The sequence below is a fragment of the Erythrolamprus reginae genome, chromosome 11, assembly GCF_031021105.1.
Source record: "Erythrolamprus reginae isolate rEryReg1 chromosome 11, rEryReg1.hap1, whole genome shotgun sequence".
NCBI classification, from domain to species: Eukaryota; Metazoa; Chordata; class Lepidosauria; order Squamata; family Dipsadidae; genus Erythrolamprus; species Erythrolamprus reginae.
Window position 1 is genome coordinate 37,886,224 of NC_091960.1, and position 18,474 is coordinate 37,904,697.

An 18,474-nucleotide genomic window follows, 5' to 3' on the forward strand; every position below is an offset into this window, starting at 1 on the left:
TTCCCTGTCCAAAGAGGGCACCTGGCCAGAGGGAGCCACGTCCTCTAGGGGGCAGCAAATACACACGCTTGGACTCAGAGCCTCCCAGGGGCTGCGGGTGGGTTCCCGGGAATGAGCTCCCAGAGCAGGGGGGGGGGGCCGAGCGGGCACCGCAGACAGATTCGCGGGGCAAACAGGATCCAATGAGAATGGAACAGGGATATTTATTAAAGGCATTCTTTAGGTGTGTGTTTGGCAAACATACGATATACACACGCACACATTTATGTACACTCTGACAGAACTCACTGAGCATCACCAAGCGCTGAAATCAATAAATAAAAAAAGAAAACGGAGGTTCTGTCCTCACGTAAGAAGAGCCGTGTGCCCAGGGTCCGGATTGGGGCAGTCGCCCGGGGAACCAGGAGCAGAAGCCAAGGGGGAGGGGGGGAAGGGGGAAGGAGGGATGGAGGGAGGGGCTTCACCCTCGGGCCTCAAGGCACTCCAGTGTTCTCTCCTCTGGCCGGTGTCCGTCTGCTTGGGCACAGTGGCCAATGCGGGCACTTGGGCTCCCAGCTCCTCTGGCACTGGGCGGGGGGAGGCAGGCAGCCGTCGGGGGGAAGGGGGAGTCGCATTCATCCAGGGTGATGTCGGGCACGTCGTCCGACTGGCTGTCCGAGCTCTCCAGGTCACTGCGGATGCTCTCGGGCTGCGCCAGGGTGATGTCCCAGGTTTTGCTGGCCACACAGTCCTTCTGGTCGCAGCTTTGGTGGTGGCATAGTTGCCCTTCCTCCTCCTCCTCCTCCTCTTCCTCCTCCTCGTTTTCTGCCATCTGGGGGGTCGGGACATGGAGGGAATCCTCGGTGCTGCTTCCACTGACCAGCTGATAATGGCTGGGCTTGGTCTCTATGTCCACCTGGATTTCCATGTTGTTGCACTCTCTGTGGGAAAAGTGCCCCAGGTGAAGCCCCGTGTGACCAACAAGGCTGATAAATTGCAAGGTGGACTTGCCTTATCCTGGGACACGGATGCTGATGGCGAAGAGATGCAGCCACCCCTTAAAGGGAGTTATGGGAGCAGGGCACATGGACGGCCTCCCTCTATCAAACCCTCCCAGGGCACGGAGGCTAATTTAGCAGGAAAAAACATGGTGGATATATATATATATATATTCGCCATCTTCAGGCTGAAGTTATTGGCTTCTGCTGCTCTGAGTGTGTGTGCATGTTTGTGTGGGTGTACACACACACACACACACTCAGAGCAGCAGAAGCCAATAACTTCAGCCTAAAGATGGCGAATGTGTCTGCATATTCCACCCTTTCAGCCATGGCCACCACACAAGGGGGAGGGAGGACCACCAGGTGCAGAGGTCACTTCCCCTTCCTACTACAAGAAGTCTTGCAGCAGAATGGCTCATTCAAATTAAGCTATTTCTCATAAGATTCTGCACAAAGGACAGAATAATGAAATAGATGCCAGCATGTTTATATTTCTCCAATTTTAACTGACTTGCAGAATTTAGGAATCTCAGCTTAGAATCCGCATTTGTTTTCCAGCCAAGCATAGCAAAACCAAGGATGCCTTTTTGACAAAGCTGAGTCGTATAAAAGCTCCCTCCAAAGACGGGCGTTGTCTTCCTCCCGAGACTGGCTCACCTGTCCTGGGGATTGTAGGAGCTGATGATGGAGCCTGCCATGGCTCGTGTGCTGGCACTGTCGCTGATGGCTCCGAGGCTGACCGAATCCTTCGGGAAGTTCTCCTTCTGCACATCGGCCTGCACTTCCAGTCTGGCCAAGAGAAGGGAAGAGGCGTAAGGACGTTTCCCCAAAGCCTCCTGACTGGGGTAGAAGGGGGGTCCGATCACACGAAGCCCCAAAGGGCACGTGGCTCTGTTTTAAGATTCTTGTATACTTCACCAGAAAATAATTTGATATAAGAGAAGATGATTTATGACTTTCCTCCTCATAAGAGAATCTAAATAATATATATTATACTATTTGTTTATTGTTATAGTTAATATTGTTTATTGTACTTAAATAAGTAATTAATATTATGATTATAATTTATTATGTTTGTCTGAATGTGTTTTGTTTAGTTGTTTAGTTTTGTTTTGTTTCATTTTCTGTTTATTTTCTTTTTTGTTACGTTTTGTAAATGTGTGTATATATATTTTAAACCAATAAAAAAAATTCAAAAAAAAAAAAAGATTCTTCTTAAATCACCCAATATCCATTTGGATGAACTTTGACTTTGCTTCTCTCATCCTCAGCAGACCCACCCCCTCCCACCCTCCCCAGCAGGCAACAGAACCACATAATGCTAAACTGCAAAAGCCTTTTAGTTCTCAGAGAAGCAGCCACTTGAGTGCAATTCGTGGCCATGATATCATGGTCTATTTAAGTTGGGTGCCGCACAACAGAATCAAAGTCATATTTGCCGCCTGTATGTGGTCCCAGATTCCATGTTCCTGCAACACATGCATGCCCCCCCCACATACACCCACGAGTATTTACCTGCTGTATTTCCCTTTCCCTCCTAAGAGGACCCCTCCGCTCAGAGTGCCCCCGGAGAGCGCCGCAAAGCTGGCCGTCTCGCTGTAGTTGCCCTGCATGACGCTGAGCCCGTCGGTGGGGCTCCCGCTGGTGCTCAACACACTGGTCAGCCCTTCGATGCTGCTCTCGCCAATGCTGGGGTTCTTGAGGGCCCTCCAAGCATCTGCCACTAAGCAAGAGGAGAGGTGGTGAGGGCGGTTAAGCAGAAGCCCCCTAAGAGTAAAAGCGGAACCAGCTGGAATGACGGCCCAAGAAGTAAAATTCTGGCTTTGTGCTTGAGGCCGGGCCCAGGCTGAGGGTTAGGGCCCGATTCCTGGCTCTGTGGATGATGGGTTAGATGGGGCCCAGCTGCTGCTGTGTGTTTTTATTTTGGTGTTGTTTTCTTTTTTTTTGTAAAACCGCCTAGTGCAGGAGTAGGCAAAGTTGGCTCTTCCATGACATGTGGACTTCAATTCCCAGAGTTCCTGGGCTAGCATAATTGGCTCAGGCATTCTGGGAGTTGAAGTCCACAAGTCATAGAAGAGCCCGCTTTGCCTATCCCTGGCCTAGTGTCACGTAAAAGTGAGATGGGTGGTTACATAAATCAAGTAAATAAGTAAGTAAGTACTGGAGAGCTGTAATTGGGCTGTTTAGAAATATTTTTGTGGAGGAGTGATAAAGAAAAAAATCTGGATGATGCTTTACCTGCATGGTAGGAACTCTCTACTTGTCTTTACAAATTTATTGTGTGAGAATCACCCACCCACAGCTGCCCCTAGAACTCTCCAGTACTGCCCTCCTTGTTTCCAAGTGCCCCCCCCCCCCCCCAAGATTATGGCCAGAGTGAGCTACTTCTTTACCTGTGATTGGCCCATCATCTTCATCAAACTCAATTTTAACCCCTTTTCCATTGGCTGTGCTGACACCACAACCTCCTCCTCGGCACAAAGAAATGGGGACCACTCCATACACGTAGGCCAACATGATGGGGACACCAATACCTAGGAACAAAGGCTGCACATCAATAAACAGCAGGAATCCTACAGGAAAGAAAAGTCTCTGCATCTCAGCAGCCGCTACCAATTGTCCATCGAAGGATTCAGGCAGACTGCAGACTGCAATTCCCTCTGTAATGCTGCAAATGCATTGCCCTAGCGGTGCAACTGCTGCCTTATATACTATCTTGCTATCTTACAGGGGAGAGATGTTTTTTTCTTGCAAATGTCTGTCTGTCTCTGTTTCCCCGCACAGAATATCTCCCGACTGTCCTAAAGGCTTTAGGTTTTTGAGCCTTTGGCCAGTGGAGATGTGACCATCACTGCACTATGAAGGGTGGGAAAGGGATGGGGTAGGATACCTGCACTGATGGCTACTTGACACACAGCAATGATGTGTCAGGCCCCTGTTCCTTTCCTTTGTTTCCTGTCTAGATGTGGTCCTCCAACTGGCTGGTTAGTAGTGATATACTTGGAACACGAGGTTTCTTACATCCCCAAAGCCTTAGAGCTGGGGTCCACAACATGTGGGCCGAGGCCTCTCCTCAACTGGGTCACGTGAATGGCAGGCTGGCACAGGAACATACTCGCAACCCCACTCATGCCCCTCGCACAAAGCCATCCCCCCCTCCCCACACACACATGCCAGGCCGCCAACCTGGAAAGGTGTGGAATGCTGCCTTAGAAGACCCACAGAAACCAGAAAGCCTGAAATAGGACATTCCTCAGTATTTACGCATGGGGACCGGGTGGCCTTGGAAGTAAGTAGCATGACAGATGTTACTATCCTTTGGGGAGGGGGGGATTGGCTGTTTGCAGACAGAAGGTAAAAATATCAATTTATAAAAAGATTGAATTTCAGAAAACACACTCGGTTATGTGATGACAGGAGAGTACTTTTAAAAATTAAAAATAAAACTGGTTAAGGGGAATGCAGGAAACAACCTTAAAGTATGATAAGCTAGTCTTGAACCACAATATGTCAAGTGGTATCACAGATCTTGGCTGTCCAGAAAAGAATGACTTGCATCAGATTTCAGAGCCTAAACAAAAATACTTTGTGTGTCCAAGAGCCCCAAAGCCTCAATGCAGCACAGCCTCACTCACTAAGAAGCAGGAGTCAGAGCCTACAAATAAATGCAGGACATATCATCTTTCAAACACAGGATCAAAACCGAGGTCCTTTTGCAACATGAGACCTCCGCATTTTCTCCATACTCAAAAAACCCAAAAACCTGTCGCTTACATCAGGTTTATTTATGGATTTGGACAGCAAGCTAACCTCTCAACCCACAAATGACAGCTATGCGCTAGGCATGTAGTCGGGACGGAGCCAGGTGGCTCCACACCATTAGCTCAGTGACACAAGAAGTGTACATTGGTCCCATGGAGAATCAGCCATGTGCCTATGTCTTCATAAATTATATTTATTCTTAATGAAATCATTACTAGAAGAAATCTCGTTACAATTTTAAGGTAGGCAAAATCTGCCATTTTTAAAACTGGGTTTTAATTCTGAGATTATTAATGACTACTGCAATGCGCTCTACGTGGGGCTACCCTTGAAGAGCATTCGGAGACTTCAGCTGGTGCAAAATGCATCACCACGTGCAATAACGGGTGTACCAAGGTACGTCCATATTACTCCATCTCTACGCGAGCTGCATTGGTTGCCAGTCGGTCTCTGAACGCAATTCAAAGCCCTAAATGGCTCAGAGCCAGACTATTTATGGGACCGCCTCCGCTCTCCTACCTCATTGCGACCACTAAGGGCCCAAAGAGCCGGCCTTCTCCAGGTCCCATCCGCCAAGCAATGTCAGTTGGTAGGACCAAGGGGAAGAGCCTTCTCTGTGGCGGCTCCGACCCTGTGGAATTAACTGCCCCCACAGATCCGCACTATCTCCTCCCCACCAGTCTTCCAGAAAGCCGTTAAGACCTGGCTTTTCCGGCAGGCCTGGAATTAGATTAACTATAATGAATGTATGGTTCTTTTTATGATGTTATTGTTTTGACCGCTGGCACCACCTTCAGACTTTGGATGCCCGGTTCTGGCAACTGGACTTTCTCTTTTGATAATGCCAATATTTTTTTCCTCTTTCGTATCCTGTTTTTAGATTGAATGAGCTGGGTTCAAAGGCTGCCACCTCCCCTCCAGTTCCTATGGTTCCTTCCCTCTTTAATCAGCACATGGAATCAGGGAGGCTGGTTTTTGGATTCCACACACTTCCTTGTCCACGGAAAGTATGACCAGGCTATCAAATCGAAAGAGAAACTGAGGTTTAAAATATAACTTTGATCTACGTCTTATGGCAATACAAAATAATTATAAATTGCCTCTTCCTAAACCACAGAAAACAATGCATTAAATCAAGACCAAGTAATGACATATAAAGAGGATCTGCACTGAGTTTTGAGTGGAAGGCTGGCTGAGGCAAAGGACGAGCGTTGCAAAATTCCTCCTTGGCACCTTTCGTGGTCACATTTCTCAAGGTTGCTCTTCCGGTTTGCCCAGATAAGGAGGGGCCAACCCCTGGCCACGAAGCACACACAGTCCCTTAACCCGCTTTGATTGTTCCAGAAAGTACACCGTCAGGCAAAACCACTGAAACACACACACACACACACATACTGTGTGAGAGAGAGTTGTCCATTTCTTGGCAGTTCTTTCAAACAAGCTAGGCCACTTTTTAGGCTCAAGCCCTTAGTTTATACAACCCCAGGTTCTGCCCATCTGGAGAGCTCACTTGCTCAGAATTGAGGAAGAGCAAATCTCTCTGTACTAGACACGGAACATGCTCAGGAACAGCGCACCTGAGCAGTGACGCATTTCTGACCTCCAGCCCCCAAGGGCAGTCGTGAAACTAGAGAACACTCTCAGCAGGCCCAAAGAAAGGGGTCAAGAAAGGGTGAAGCACAACCAGGCCAAGGGGGCCCTGCTGGGATTCCTACGAAAGAGAAGGCGAGCGTTCTCCAAGGCAAAGAGCAGGACTGACTCAAATGACTGGCAACAGGAGGACTCTTGAGCCCACGTTGGTTTCCTCAAGCAAAGACAGTAGCAGCTGCACTCACCCTGTTTAAAACGATGATTGGAAACTAATCAAAGAAACTAACCCAAAACTAAGCTGGAATTAAGGAGAGACTTCCTAACAGTGAGGACAATTAACAGGGGAACATCTTGCCTTCACTGTCTTGTGGGGGTTTCATCACAGGCTGGACACAGTGGAAAGACATTTGTCTGAAATGCTAGAGGACAGCGCTGGTGAGCCTTTTTTCCTCGGATGCCGGACAAGAGTAGGCGTGCGCTATTGTGCGCATGTGAGTGCCCACACCCATAATTCAATGCCTTGGGAGGGGAAAAAACAGCTTCCCCCACCCCCTGGAGGCCTGTTTCCCAACTTCTGGTGGGCCCAGTAGGCTTGTGTTTCGCCCCAAAGGCTTCCCTGGAGCCAAGGGAGGGTACAAACGCCCTCCTCCACCCCCCTGGAGCCTCTGTGCAAGCCAAAAATCAGCTGATCAGCACACACATGCACTTTGGAGCTGAGCTAGGGCAACAGCTTGCGTGCCAACAGATATGGCTCCATGTGCCACCTTTGGCATCACCATCACTGCTATAGCATCTCCTACTTGAGCAGGGGGCTGGAACAGAAGACCAAGGTTTCTTCCAGCTCTATTCTAGTCTAAAACTATTTTGTAGCACTTTAAACAGATTCCCTACCAACCAGGGTAACCCCACTATGATTTCTGAATTATCAAAAAATGGGGGAAAGCTCAACACAGGAATGTCCCTCTGACTTGGCTAATGAAAAGTGTCAGTCAGACGCCCTGGTTAGGAACGTGGGCACAAAGAGGGGGATTCTTCCACCAGAGAAACATTAAAACCCCTTTAAGCTGCATGGAGCCCCCAATCGCTCTGCAGAACTGCATCTGGATGTGAAATAGGCTTGTCTGTAATTCAGACCCAGCACTTCTATCGGCCCTGTTGAGCAAAGCCCAGACCTGCGAAGAGACACTGAACTTACCAACACTGACCGCAGCAATGACAGGGGATGCAATCACAGACAGGGTCACTCCACCCGTGATAGCTAAATTCCTCTTGTGTTTGGAAGTCTTCTTTCCCTCGTATCTGCTGTGGATCTGGTGCATAAAGATTCAACAATAAAGAAGAATTAAACCTGGAAAAGGGGATATCAGCACAGAGATGCTCTCTATACACTCCTGAAGAACTGAAGAGAACATATCTCTGGAAAAAGGTGGAAGCACCGGGAGAGATCAAAATGCCACTATATCCACAGAGCCTTCTCTATATCTCCAGGCAGAAGCTGACCGCCATGTTCCTTTCCATCAGATACACTCTACCCCCTTGCCTCTCTGGTCCCTCTGCTTACCTTCCTCCCAACGTAGACAGGGATTCCGATGACCATGGCTGGGATAGCAATGCCGGCAATCAGAGAAATCCCCACCGGGGCCCCGATCAGCGTCCCCAGCTGCCACAGAATCTTCTTCTTACGGCTCCAGGGCTTTTTGCCCCAGAAGGTGCAACCAGAAGGACTGCAAGAGAGGCCACAGAGAATTCTGGGTCACACAGGCGCCACAAGGGTTCCTTCAACGGGCGGACAGGGTGCCCGGAGGAACCAGGGAGCGCCTCAGTCGGAACTGGCCCAGAGTCTGGATTTCTGGATGAAGGAATGCAGCCCTGGGGGTCACTTTGCTGTGCACAGAGCAAGGCCAACGGTGTGACCTCACAGCTCCAGGTTTTGGGGAAGCAAAAAGGCAGAAGCGAAACAGAACCAGGGGCTCTCCCACCAAGTTACCTGAGGTAATGCAAATCAGAGATCTCCTTCATACACAGCCAACAGAACTCGCAGCCACACACAGCGCAGGTCATGTGGTTGCAGCTGCCATCGTTCATCTTGATAATGTAGGCACTGCAGCGGGGACAGGGCTTGATGTCATCGGCTGTGGAGGGCGGAAGAAGACGGGTCAGCTTCTTAACTCTGCACATTAAGGAGAGTCCAGCAAGGAGGAAGAAGGTGAATCCTTGGGCCTTCACTTTTTCTGGCCCAGCCCTTTCTGGACAGGGAAGTCAAGCCCAGCAGATGGAGCTTGGCCGTCCTGAGGACCAAGCCTTGCTCATTCCAAGACTGGCCTGTGTCTCATCAACTGTTCCTCCAGGAGGGCTCAGATATATTTGACAAGACTGCAAAAGAGAACGGCTAGTAATAAGTAAAAGATCTGGATTTTTAAAAACATCTGCACTGCCCAGATTCATCCTAACGTGCCCCACAGGTAAGAGGCCTTCTAGGTAGAGAGAGACACGTCAGCAGGAGAACAAACTGAGCAGTGGGAAGGAAGGGAGCTTCAATCCAGGACTTATATGAAGAGCCTGGGTGGTGCAGTGGTTAGAGGGCAGGACTGCAGGCTCCTTCTGCTGATCACCAGCTGCCAGCAGTTTGGCAGAGAGAATCTCACCAGGCTCAAGGTCCACTCAGCCCTCCATCCTTCCGAGGGGGGGGGGGGTCAAATGAGGACCCAGATTATTGGGGGCAAATATGCTGACTCTCTGCAAAGCACTTGAGAGGGCTGTCAAGCACTAGGAAGCCGTATATCAATCTAAATGCTATTGCTAAATGTACCTAATAAATAATCATTTCATTTTATTGGATTTGTATGCCGCCCCTCTCCGTAGAATTCAAGAGAGCGTGTTTGATGCCATTCATCAAGAAAAATCACAGGCAATAATGAGCGACGTTTTTCACAAAAGGTTTTGTTTCCCCCTTCTCATTCTATCCTGGGAGCCTCCTTCAGGAATCTAACTCTTCCCCGGCTCGTAACTGTCAACCAGGAGAACCAGCGTGGAAGTCAAAGCCAGCAGAGGAAAGATCCTTCCTGGAAGATTATACAGCACCTATACATCCTGACCTCTGACTACACCAGGATCCACCCTCTGAGGATCTTCAGAGCAGCAGTGACCAAGGAACTCTCAAGTACATACCTGGACCAGACTCTTGTCCGTAACTGAGGCCTGAGGTGTGCTTTGTCCTGACCCGCAGAGTCTGCGCTCTCTGCTGGCGGGCCATGTCGCAGGTTTGGTTGGGGTGCCATATCTGCTTGCAGTGATAGCAGAACTCAGTCTGGCAGCCTTCTCTCTCACAAGTCAGCTTAGGGCAGCTGGCACATCCATAGGCAATGACAGCATAACTGAGAAGCAAGGAGAGTGCAGGTCAGTTTAGAAACAGCAGAATCTCGTGGAGAGGTCATACATAGAAACATAGAAACATAGAAGTCTGACGGCAGAAAAAGACCTCATGGTCCATCTAGTCTGCCCTTATACTATTTTCTGTATTTTATCTTAGGATGGATCTATGTTTATCCCAGGCATGTTTAAATTCAGTTACTGTGGATTTATCTACCACGTCTGCTGGAAGTTTGTTCCAAGGATCTACTACTCTTTCAGTAAAATAATATTTTCTCATGTTGCTTTTGATCTTACCCCCAACTAACTTCAGATTGTGTCCCCTTGTTCTTGTGTTCACTTTCCTATTAAAAACACTTCCCTCCTGGACCTTATTTAACCCTTTAATATATTTAAATGTTTCGATCATGTCCCCCCTTTTCCTTCTGTCCTCCAGACTATACAGACTGCAACATAGGGCAAATATATCCCATACAGTCCATTTCTCAATTCAACGGTAAGAGGCCTAAAAACAGCTCTGCACGCCTGCAACTAAAACAAGAGGCCCCTTTAACACTGTAAAGTAATACACTGGTTTTAACCTAAAAAGATTTATATGACTTGAATCAAAAAGAGTATCTTGAATAAAATTATTTGTAGTTCTCCATTACTAAGAAGTTAAGAAAATTGAGGCTAGATTTTTTTCAGTAATTGCTTCTATCATATGGAACAATAATGGCCTTCTCTAAGAAACAAGATTAGCGCTGATGTTATTGCCTATTTGGAAGTAAATTAAGCAGAACCCTTCTACAAAGCTTTTGCATTTATTGAGGGAATGCCATAGAATTTTGCCTTTAATTCAACCAATCATATTACCGCATTCCATAAATAGATACTGGTTTTCTGAAATATCAATTTAGCACATTTTTATGCTAAAAAGTGTGTGCATTTTATGGCTTGACTTCGTTGTTTACATTTCCATCAAAAGTATTTATAAGTGGGGTGCATTTGTTGCATTTCCAACTGAGGGAATTATAAAAGCTGATAAACTGGTTAGTTTTAGAAGCTGCTATGAGACTACAGCGCCGTGGATTTTATTCGCAATAAGATGTACTATGAAATTATAAAAGCTAGTGAAATCAAATTTGGTTTTAACAAAATGAGGCAGAAAAAGTATCTCAGCCATTTCAGGAATCAAGGAAAGTATCTGCTACTTCTGCAGTGTATTTTTCAATAGTGAACAGGCGTTGAATTCTGATAGCAGCAGGCGTCATGAATTCTACTTGTTCAGTTGAAAGAAAAAGTACATTTCTCCATAACATGCAATGTCTGTTACGTGTGATTAACACTGAAAATTAATTGGAAATCTAAATCCATGCAGAATGCAGCCTCTTGCTCAGTTCTGGAAACATACTCTGCAGAATTAGTGAACCTCCACCTGTTATATTAATACACTTCTGAATCTAAACCAAGATGCGATTAAAATGCCTTGTGCCCTATTTGAAGAGCTGCAAGCAGTCAAGACCTCACAGGTGTTGCTTTCTTCATTCCTCCGACTGTTAACACTCAGACCCCGCCACGGTGTCTCAGACAAAGGAAAACAAGCAACTCCAGGGTCTGTGTGACTCACATCCTGCTGCAGGAGTTCAAAGGGCTGAAACCTGCCCATAGAATCATTAAAGCTGAGCACCACGTGCATTGACCTGTCAAGAGGCAGGGCAGATTGGCAGGAAAGCAGAATTGAAGGACGGCTCAGAAGGTCTTAATGGGCAAAGAAGCTGAGGGCCAAAAGCAAGGGATGAAACGGAGAGGGCCTTCTGGTCTTAAGGAACAACTCATGTCTGGAAGTGGCATCTAGGAATACAGGGAAATTATTGGTAGTGTGTCTTTTGCACACCTCATTTAAATTCGGGATTCTGATTTTTTTAATACATATCGATCCCATTCCTCAATAAAATGATATTGTGTAAGCAGTTGTTTAGAATGTCGTCTGGTGGGGCCTAAGGGAAGAGCCTTCTCTGTGGCGGCCCCGGCCCTCTGGAATCAACTCCCTCCGGAGATTCGAATTGCCCCCACCCTCATTTCTATTATAGAAATGATATACTTTCTAGTTTTCCAGGAATAAAAAAGGAAATCTTTAACTGCTCATACCTTGCCTGTCATCAGGCAACACATATCATTGCTGTTGTGAGCCTCCCCGAGTCCTCGGAGAGGGGCGGCATACAAATCTAATAAATTATTATTATTATTATTATTATTATTATTATTATTATTATTATTATTATTTATTATCACCAAAATATTTCAATAGCCAAACACATACATAGACCAAATTATACATTTTGCCTCTATCAGATCAGTTTCAGATCCATACTGCGTGGATGGTTTTTTTTCTTTTTTATGAACTGGGGGTTTTAGAAAAGAACGCACAATTGGGACACAAAAGGCAGGGCAGTCTTGTTTAATAGCTAAATAATGAATAAGAGGTGAGTACGAATGAGGTGAGTAGGCACAGATCCTTTAGCTCTCGGTAGCATTAAAAGGCAACCAGCAATTCTGTATGTGAGCAGGGAGCTCTTTTTCTGACTGGTGTATAACCAAAATCGCATTTGTTCCTATTAGAGAGAAATCAGAAGGAATTTCAAACTCGGGGAAGACGTCCATATTCAGAAGACCCCACCCCTCTCATAGGTGCGTTTCATTCTCCCCATCTACCGGTAATTTCTTTTCTTACACACACACAGAGACACACACCCTAGCTGCTAGCATTCCAGATGGATAAAGGGAACTCAGTTCTGCCTATTGCCCTTCTGGGTCCCTGCATCTACTAGAGGAAGGGAGGCTGTTTTCTGAAATTGTCTTCCGTCACAAAGACTCGTGGCTTTTTTCTAGCTTTCTAGCCTCACCATGTTCTGCTCTTCTCACATAACTGCAATAATGCAGATGTTATTCTGGTGCCCTGAACATGGTCCATATTTCTGGCAGGGCAAACCCAATAAATACTAGGCTGTAGCACAAGCTGACCACAAAGGAAAACCTACTTCCAGATTTGTATGCAGGTCTCAGTGTGCAGCAGAAGACAGCATTGCCATGGAAACACACTCTTGCCGTTAGGTCTGCAATTCACCTTCCCAAGCAGAATAGCTAAGTCTGCCAATTTATGAAGATGCTTATAGCAAAGACGGAATGCAGAAGACATCACTCCGTATTTCCTGGGAGGAGGTTACACTGTAAATCAGAGAGAAACTGGCTTCCGAAACTTGGGAACAGAGATTTTGTGTAAAATATAAGCAGAGAAGAAAACCAGATTAATTTTCTGGAATCCAGCAAGAACACAAACAGACCTTAAGACTTCAATGGGCAGAGATCCTGACAATGTGGTGCTGTTACCTTCACACATATGCTACTCATCAAACCAGCGACCGATTAGGTCCCGTCAACTAAACAATGTCGGTTGGCAGGCCCCGGGGGAAGAGCCTTCTCTGTGGCGGCCCCGACTCTCTGGAACCAACTCCCCCCAGAGATTAGTACTGCCCCTACCCTCCTTGCCTTTCGTAAACTTCTTAAAACCCACCTTTGTCGTCAGGCATGGGGGAACTGAGACATCTCCCCCAGGCATATACAATTTATGCATGGTATGTTTGTATGTATGTTTGCTTAGTAAATGGGCTTTTTTTAATATTTTAAACTATAATTTAGATTTGTCATGAATTGTTTTATTTTGTTGTGAGCCGCCCCGAGTCTGCGGAGAGGGGCGGCATTCAAATCTAAATAATAAATAAACAAACAAACAAACAAACAAACTGTACAAATATATGCACACACACACCACCAGGCTAACCGGCACGTAACATTAGGATTGCTGCCATACATTATTCCAAAACCCTGACTTCAATATGAAAAGTAATGTCTCTATGTATTTTGGCCTGCATAGGTATAGGTATGCATTGGGCCCGATGTTCTCTTTCAGCCCCAACAATTTCCCTAGGTGGTGCTTGTGGGGAGAAGAGGAGGGAGGGGACTTATGTATGGATGCTACCTTGAGCTGACCAAAAATAAAGGCAAGATGAATGAAGGAACAGGGGCCTTTTCTTCAGTGGACATCTCTGCAACTAGGATAAATATTTTTTTACACTTGTATAGCAGTGTTTCCCAACCTTGGCAACTTGAAGATATCTGGACTTCAGCTCCCAGTATTCGCTGGCTGGGGAATTCTGGGAGATGAAGTCCAAATATCTTCAAGTTGCCAAGGTTGGGAAACACTGTTGTATAGCATGAAATCTATTACCATTATTAAGTATGAATTTCGTAAAATCCCTTAAATTTTCTATAAAGGAAACAGCGTTTCAACATCAATTTCAGGAACATCTAAGATACAGTGATTAGGATATTCCTCAGAATTTAAAGAAAAAACTTCAATACTTTAGAATTATTTAGATATCAAAACTTTTCCAAAAGCAATGTAAATTTTGGCTATTGAACCATAATGCTCACAAAACCTGAATATATTTGACAGAAACCTATAGAATCTGAGTTAATAATTTACATTTAGCAATGTAATTTATTATTTATTACAATAATAACTTCTCATCCTTTCTATTAAGTTGCCCAGTTTAAAGGAAACCCCTGAAGAAACCGCAACTCAAAGAACGTCCTCAATTCTCCATCAGAGAAACTCTAAGGAGGCTGATTTAAAAGAAAACAGAACTGAAAGCAAAAGTCTTCTTGTTCATTTCATTCTGACAATTGGTCAAGAGTCAGTAGGAAATTTCTCACTCTGTAACTATGTGACTGACCGAATCACAATGATTCACACTTTGGTCTGCTAGCAGTTTCACAGAATTTGTCTTATTATGGCTCTATTTATTTAATTGCATTTTCTCACTTTTGACTGAACATCATGTTCTCTCTCGCTCGTAAATCATCAACTTTATACCTTTCTTCACCAGAATTCAAACAAAATCCTCATCAAAAAACATTTTTTGCTGAGAAACTAGTTTGAGCAAGAGCTTGTTGAAAACTAATTCTTTACAAGGAAGCGTTAAATTTGACACGAGGGATGGGTGATACCTGGACCCAGAGTCCACAGACCACTACCACCCTTCAGATCCCTTCCTTCTACAGTAATAGTGCAAATCAATGGCTTCATATCCAGCTGTTTTGAAGGTGGGCACACCAAATCTATAGATAAGTTAAAATTAACTAAGCATAATGTTAGAAATAAAGCAGAGGGAAAAATCAAACTTGCCCCAAACAGGACATGTTGACAACCGTTTGGCATCTCTACCCCATCCACTAAAATTCTCACTTATCTTCCCCCCCTCCCCCAAATAACCTACCCATTCTTATCCATCCCACAGGGCAGTCGTAGCCCCTTGAAGACCTAGTCCACCAATTCCTCTGAGATGGGCTTTGCTGCCCAAGAAAAAACCTTTAAAAAATTGGGATCATGATTAGACAGCATCCCCTGGCACCAGGTACCGCCAGTTCCCCAACCTTTCTCTTAAGACATTATTCCACACTACCTGGTCTGCTAATGAGATCTCTATGTACACAGTCTCAGTAGTACCATGGAGTCCTCTCAACAGTGTACATAATAGGCAGGGGGGGTGAAATAAGCTTCCATAATGAGATCTCTTAGGGATCTATCAGTGCCAACTCTCATCTAGCCAACCTAGGTTGATCTCAGCAACTCTGATGAGTCCCTTGATATACTCACCTGTCCTCCAATTAAGCACCAGCCAAAGAGGCAAGCCAGGTGTATATACGAAGCACTACATTTCATATATCTAGTGGTAAAATGTTCCAGTCAACAGAATCCTTTCAAAATTGCAACTGTTTTAACTAGGCCGCATTAAAAAGCAGAATCTCTTTCCTTAGTGACTGATAATGGGGAAAGGCACCGAGAACTTATACAATGACAGGTCAATGCTGGACACAATGATGGCATACAGTACACACAGAGGTGGGCTGCTAAGGTGGAACGGAGACGTGTGCTCGCCCATGGGGCTCTGAGTGCTAGCGGAGTCCAGTGCAATTGTGCTACTGCACTTGGGCAGGTAGCGAAATTGTGCGCAGACATGCAGGTGCACCCATGTTTCAGCATGATAACATGGAGTCCAGTGCAATTGTGCTACTGCACTTGGGCAGGGAGCGAAATCGCATATGGACATGCAAGTGTGCCCATGTTTTGGCATGTTAACCATGGAGTCTCCTACTGCAGTGTTTCCCAACCTTGGCAACTTGAAGATATTTGGACTTCAACTCCCAGAATTCCCCAGTCAGCATATACTGGCTGGGGAATTCTGGGAGTTGAAGTCCAAATGGGAAACACTGTCCTACTGCACTTGGCCAGGTAGTGGTAACGGTGGAGTCCAGCCCCATCCTGGCCCAGGTGCAGTGGCATAAATGGGCCGAGCCCCCTCCCCGCCCTCCCCGGTCCCCTCCTCACCCGCAGTCCGGGGCCGGGCACCATCGGCAGTCGGGGTCCGCGGCGAGGCAGCGGCGGAGCATGAACTCCTCGTACTTGGCCACCAGGTGCGGGGAGTCGCGCAGGAGGAGGCGGATGTCGGCCGGGTTGAGGCGCTCGCTGCACTCGGGGCAGCTGATGTTGACGCGGGACTCGGTGATCTCGATGCGCAGGTACTGGCGGAGGCACGAGCGGCACGAGCGGTGCGGGCACGAGAGCAGGCGGGGCGCGTTGCCCACCGGCTGCCGCACCAGGCACAGCGGGCACTCCAGCTCCGAGGCCCCCGACGCCCCCCCGCCCTCCGCCTCCGCCTCGCTCTCCGACGGGCACGGCAGCAGGGCGGCGGCGGCGGCAGCGGCGGGCGAGGCAGGCGAGTCGGGCGGCGGCGGGAGGCCTTCCTCGGGCGCCGACGCCTCGCGCTCCTCCAGCCCCGTCTCGGGCGGTGGGGGTGGGGGCGGCGGCTCGGGCTTGGCCTTGGCGCGGCGGCGGCGACGGACCCCTGCGCCCGAGGACGAGGCGGCTGAGGCGGCGGCCGAGAAGACGCTCTGGAAGCTCAGGAGGCGGCGGCGGCGACCCCCCCGACCGGCCCCGGGCCCCGAGCTGCCCCCGCCGCCGCCGCCGCCGCCCCCCTTGGGGCACTTAGCGGGCGGCGCGGCGGCGTGGAGGGAGGCCGGGCGCGGCGACTCCGAGTCCTTCTCCGAGCCCATCGCGGCGGCAGCGGCGGCGACGACCCTCCTGCACTGAGCGGCGCCGCCTCTGAGGGAAAGGCGAGCCAGGGCAGGGCGCCTGCGCGGAGCGGCCCTTGCCGGAGAGGCCCAACGGCCGCTGCGCCTGCGCAACCAGCGCGGCACCGAGGAGGAGGAGGAAGAGGCCGCCCTTCTCGCAAGGCGCTCGCCCTGGAGGGGGGGCGCGGGGAGATTGACCCGTGGGGCGCATGCGTGTGACGTCGGCCGAAGCGTTTGGGACCCGTCACCGTCTCTGGGCGGCTTGTGCAGACGGGGAAGGGAGGGGGCGTGGCTAAGTGGGAGGAGGGCGTGTCCAGCGCTCCATGGTTGATTTTGGACAAGTGGGATTGGACACACAAGGAATTTGTCTTTGGTGCAGATGCTCTGTGTCCGTTTGTTTTTGTCCTGTCCATAAATCTCAGTGAAGTTGTCTAATTGATTTTCTTTTCCACCTTTTTCATGATTAATTTCTTGTTAATGTTGCTTTTTATTCCCCTCTTCATTGTTCATTTCTTGATTCTGGCCCGTGTGCTAAACAGATGCTACGTCCTGAAAACTGCTCAGCAATCTTTGCCTCCTTCCCCGTGAGGTTTTCCTTTCAGTTTGGCCTCAGCATTCCCTGGGTGCCCCCACTAGGGTCTCCCCAGGTACAGGGCACCCTCCCCCAGTGGGCACAACGCTGCCTCCCTTTGCACTGCCACTCACCCCACACTCAGAACAACGGTGCAAGCTCAACTGTTGGTCTCCTTAGAATTGAGTTTGTGTCTTCTAAACATGGGGCCCAAATGGTTAGATTAGCCCCGGGTGAGGTTGCTGTGCAGACCCACTATCTAGACAGGGCAGCCTCGTCTGAAAGAGCAAGATAGTGAAGTTTGCATCCACCCACCATCACACACCCACCACCGGAGGACGGAGAGAGAGACGGAGGTCTTTGTAAGAGCCAGCCCTGTTTCCCCGGCAGCCCTTGTTGACTCTTCTTTTTTACAGATTTATTGATAGTTTGCCTGGTCTGGATAGTCGTGTTTGCCGTTTAAATATTGCAAGCTGCACAGTCTTTTTTTTTAGAGCTGGGTGACTTTACATTCCTGTGCTGCTGTGTATTCATAAGGAGTGCCATCTCTTCTCCAGGCGATTACCCTATGCCAGTGTTTCTCAAGATTGACAGCTTTAAGCCGTGTGGACTTCAACTCCCAGGATTCTCCAGCCAGCTGCGAGGTTGAGAAACACTGCTGTGTACATATTGCCACTTCCATTTCATTTGAGAAGAGACATTTTCCAGGAGACGAAGCATTTGTCTTCTCTTCCTCTGAACCCGCCCCAACTTGTCTGCAACCTTCTTGAAGTGAGAATTGGACCCAACAACTTCCCCTATGAAAGCACATTAATGCTTAATAAAGTGGAGCTATAACTGCTTAGAACGTGAACATTATGGTCCCAGTCATGCAGGCTAAAATTGCAAAGTTGCACTGCCTTTTCCCTTCCCATTCATGTCACTTTGCTGATTCCAGGGCCTGAAAAGGCTCATAATTATCTTTATAAAACTTAGCTGATTTAAAGATCGTATCAGATGTTTAGTTCGTGACTCATGCTCAGCTGCCAT

The 18,474-nt window shown here is 47.8% G+C and overlaps 1 protein-coding gene across 1 annotated transcript; it reads right to left on the reverse strand.

Moving 5' to 3' along the window:
• Positions 1-187: 187 nt before the first annotated feature.
• On the reverse strand, positions 188-17,012 carry RNF19B (ring finger protein 19B). Its single transcript, XM_070764295.1, has 9 exons — positions 16,132-17,012; positions 9,501-9,706; positions 8,320-8,464; positions 7,894-8,056; positions 7,528-7,642; positions 3,374-3,514; positions 2,496-2,703; positions 1,638-1,769; positions 188-920 (listed from the first exon to the last, which is right to left on the reverse strand). Exons 1-9 carry the CDS (start codon positions 16,854-16,856, stop codon positions 461-463), a joined length of 2,295 nt encoding a protein of 764 aa, XP_070620396.1. The 5' UTR covers positions 16,857-17,012; the 3' UTR covers positions 188-460.
• Positions 17,013-18,474: the final 1,462 nt, after the last annotated feature.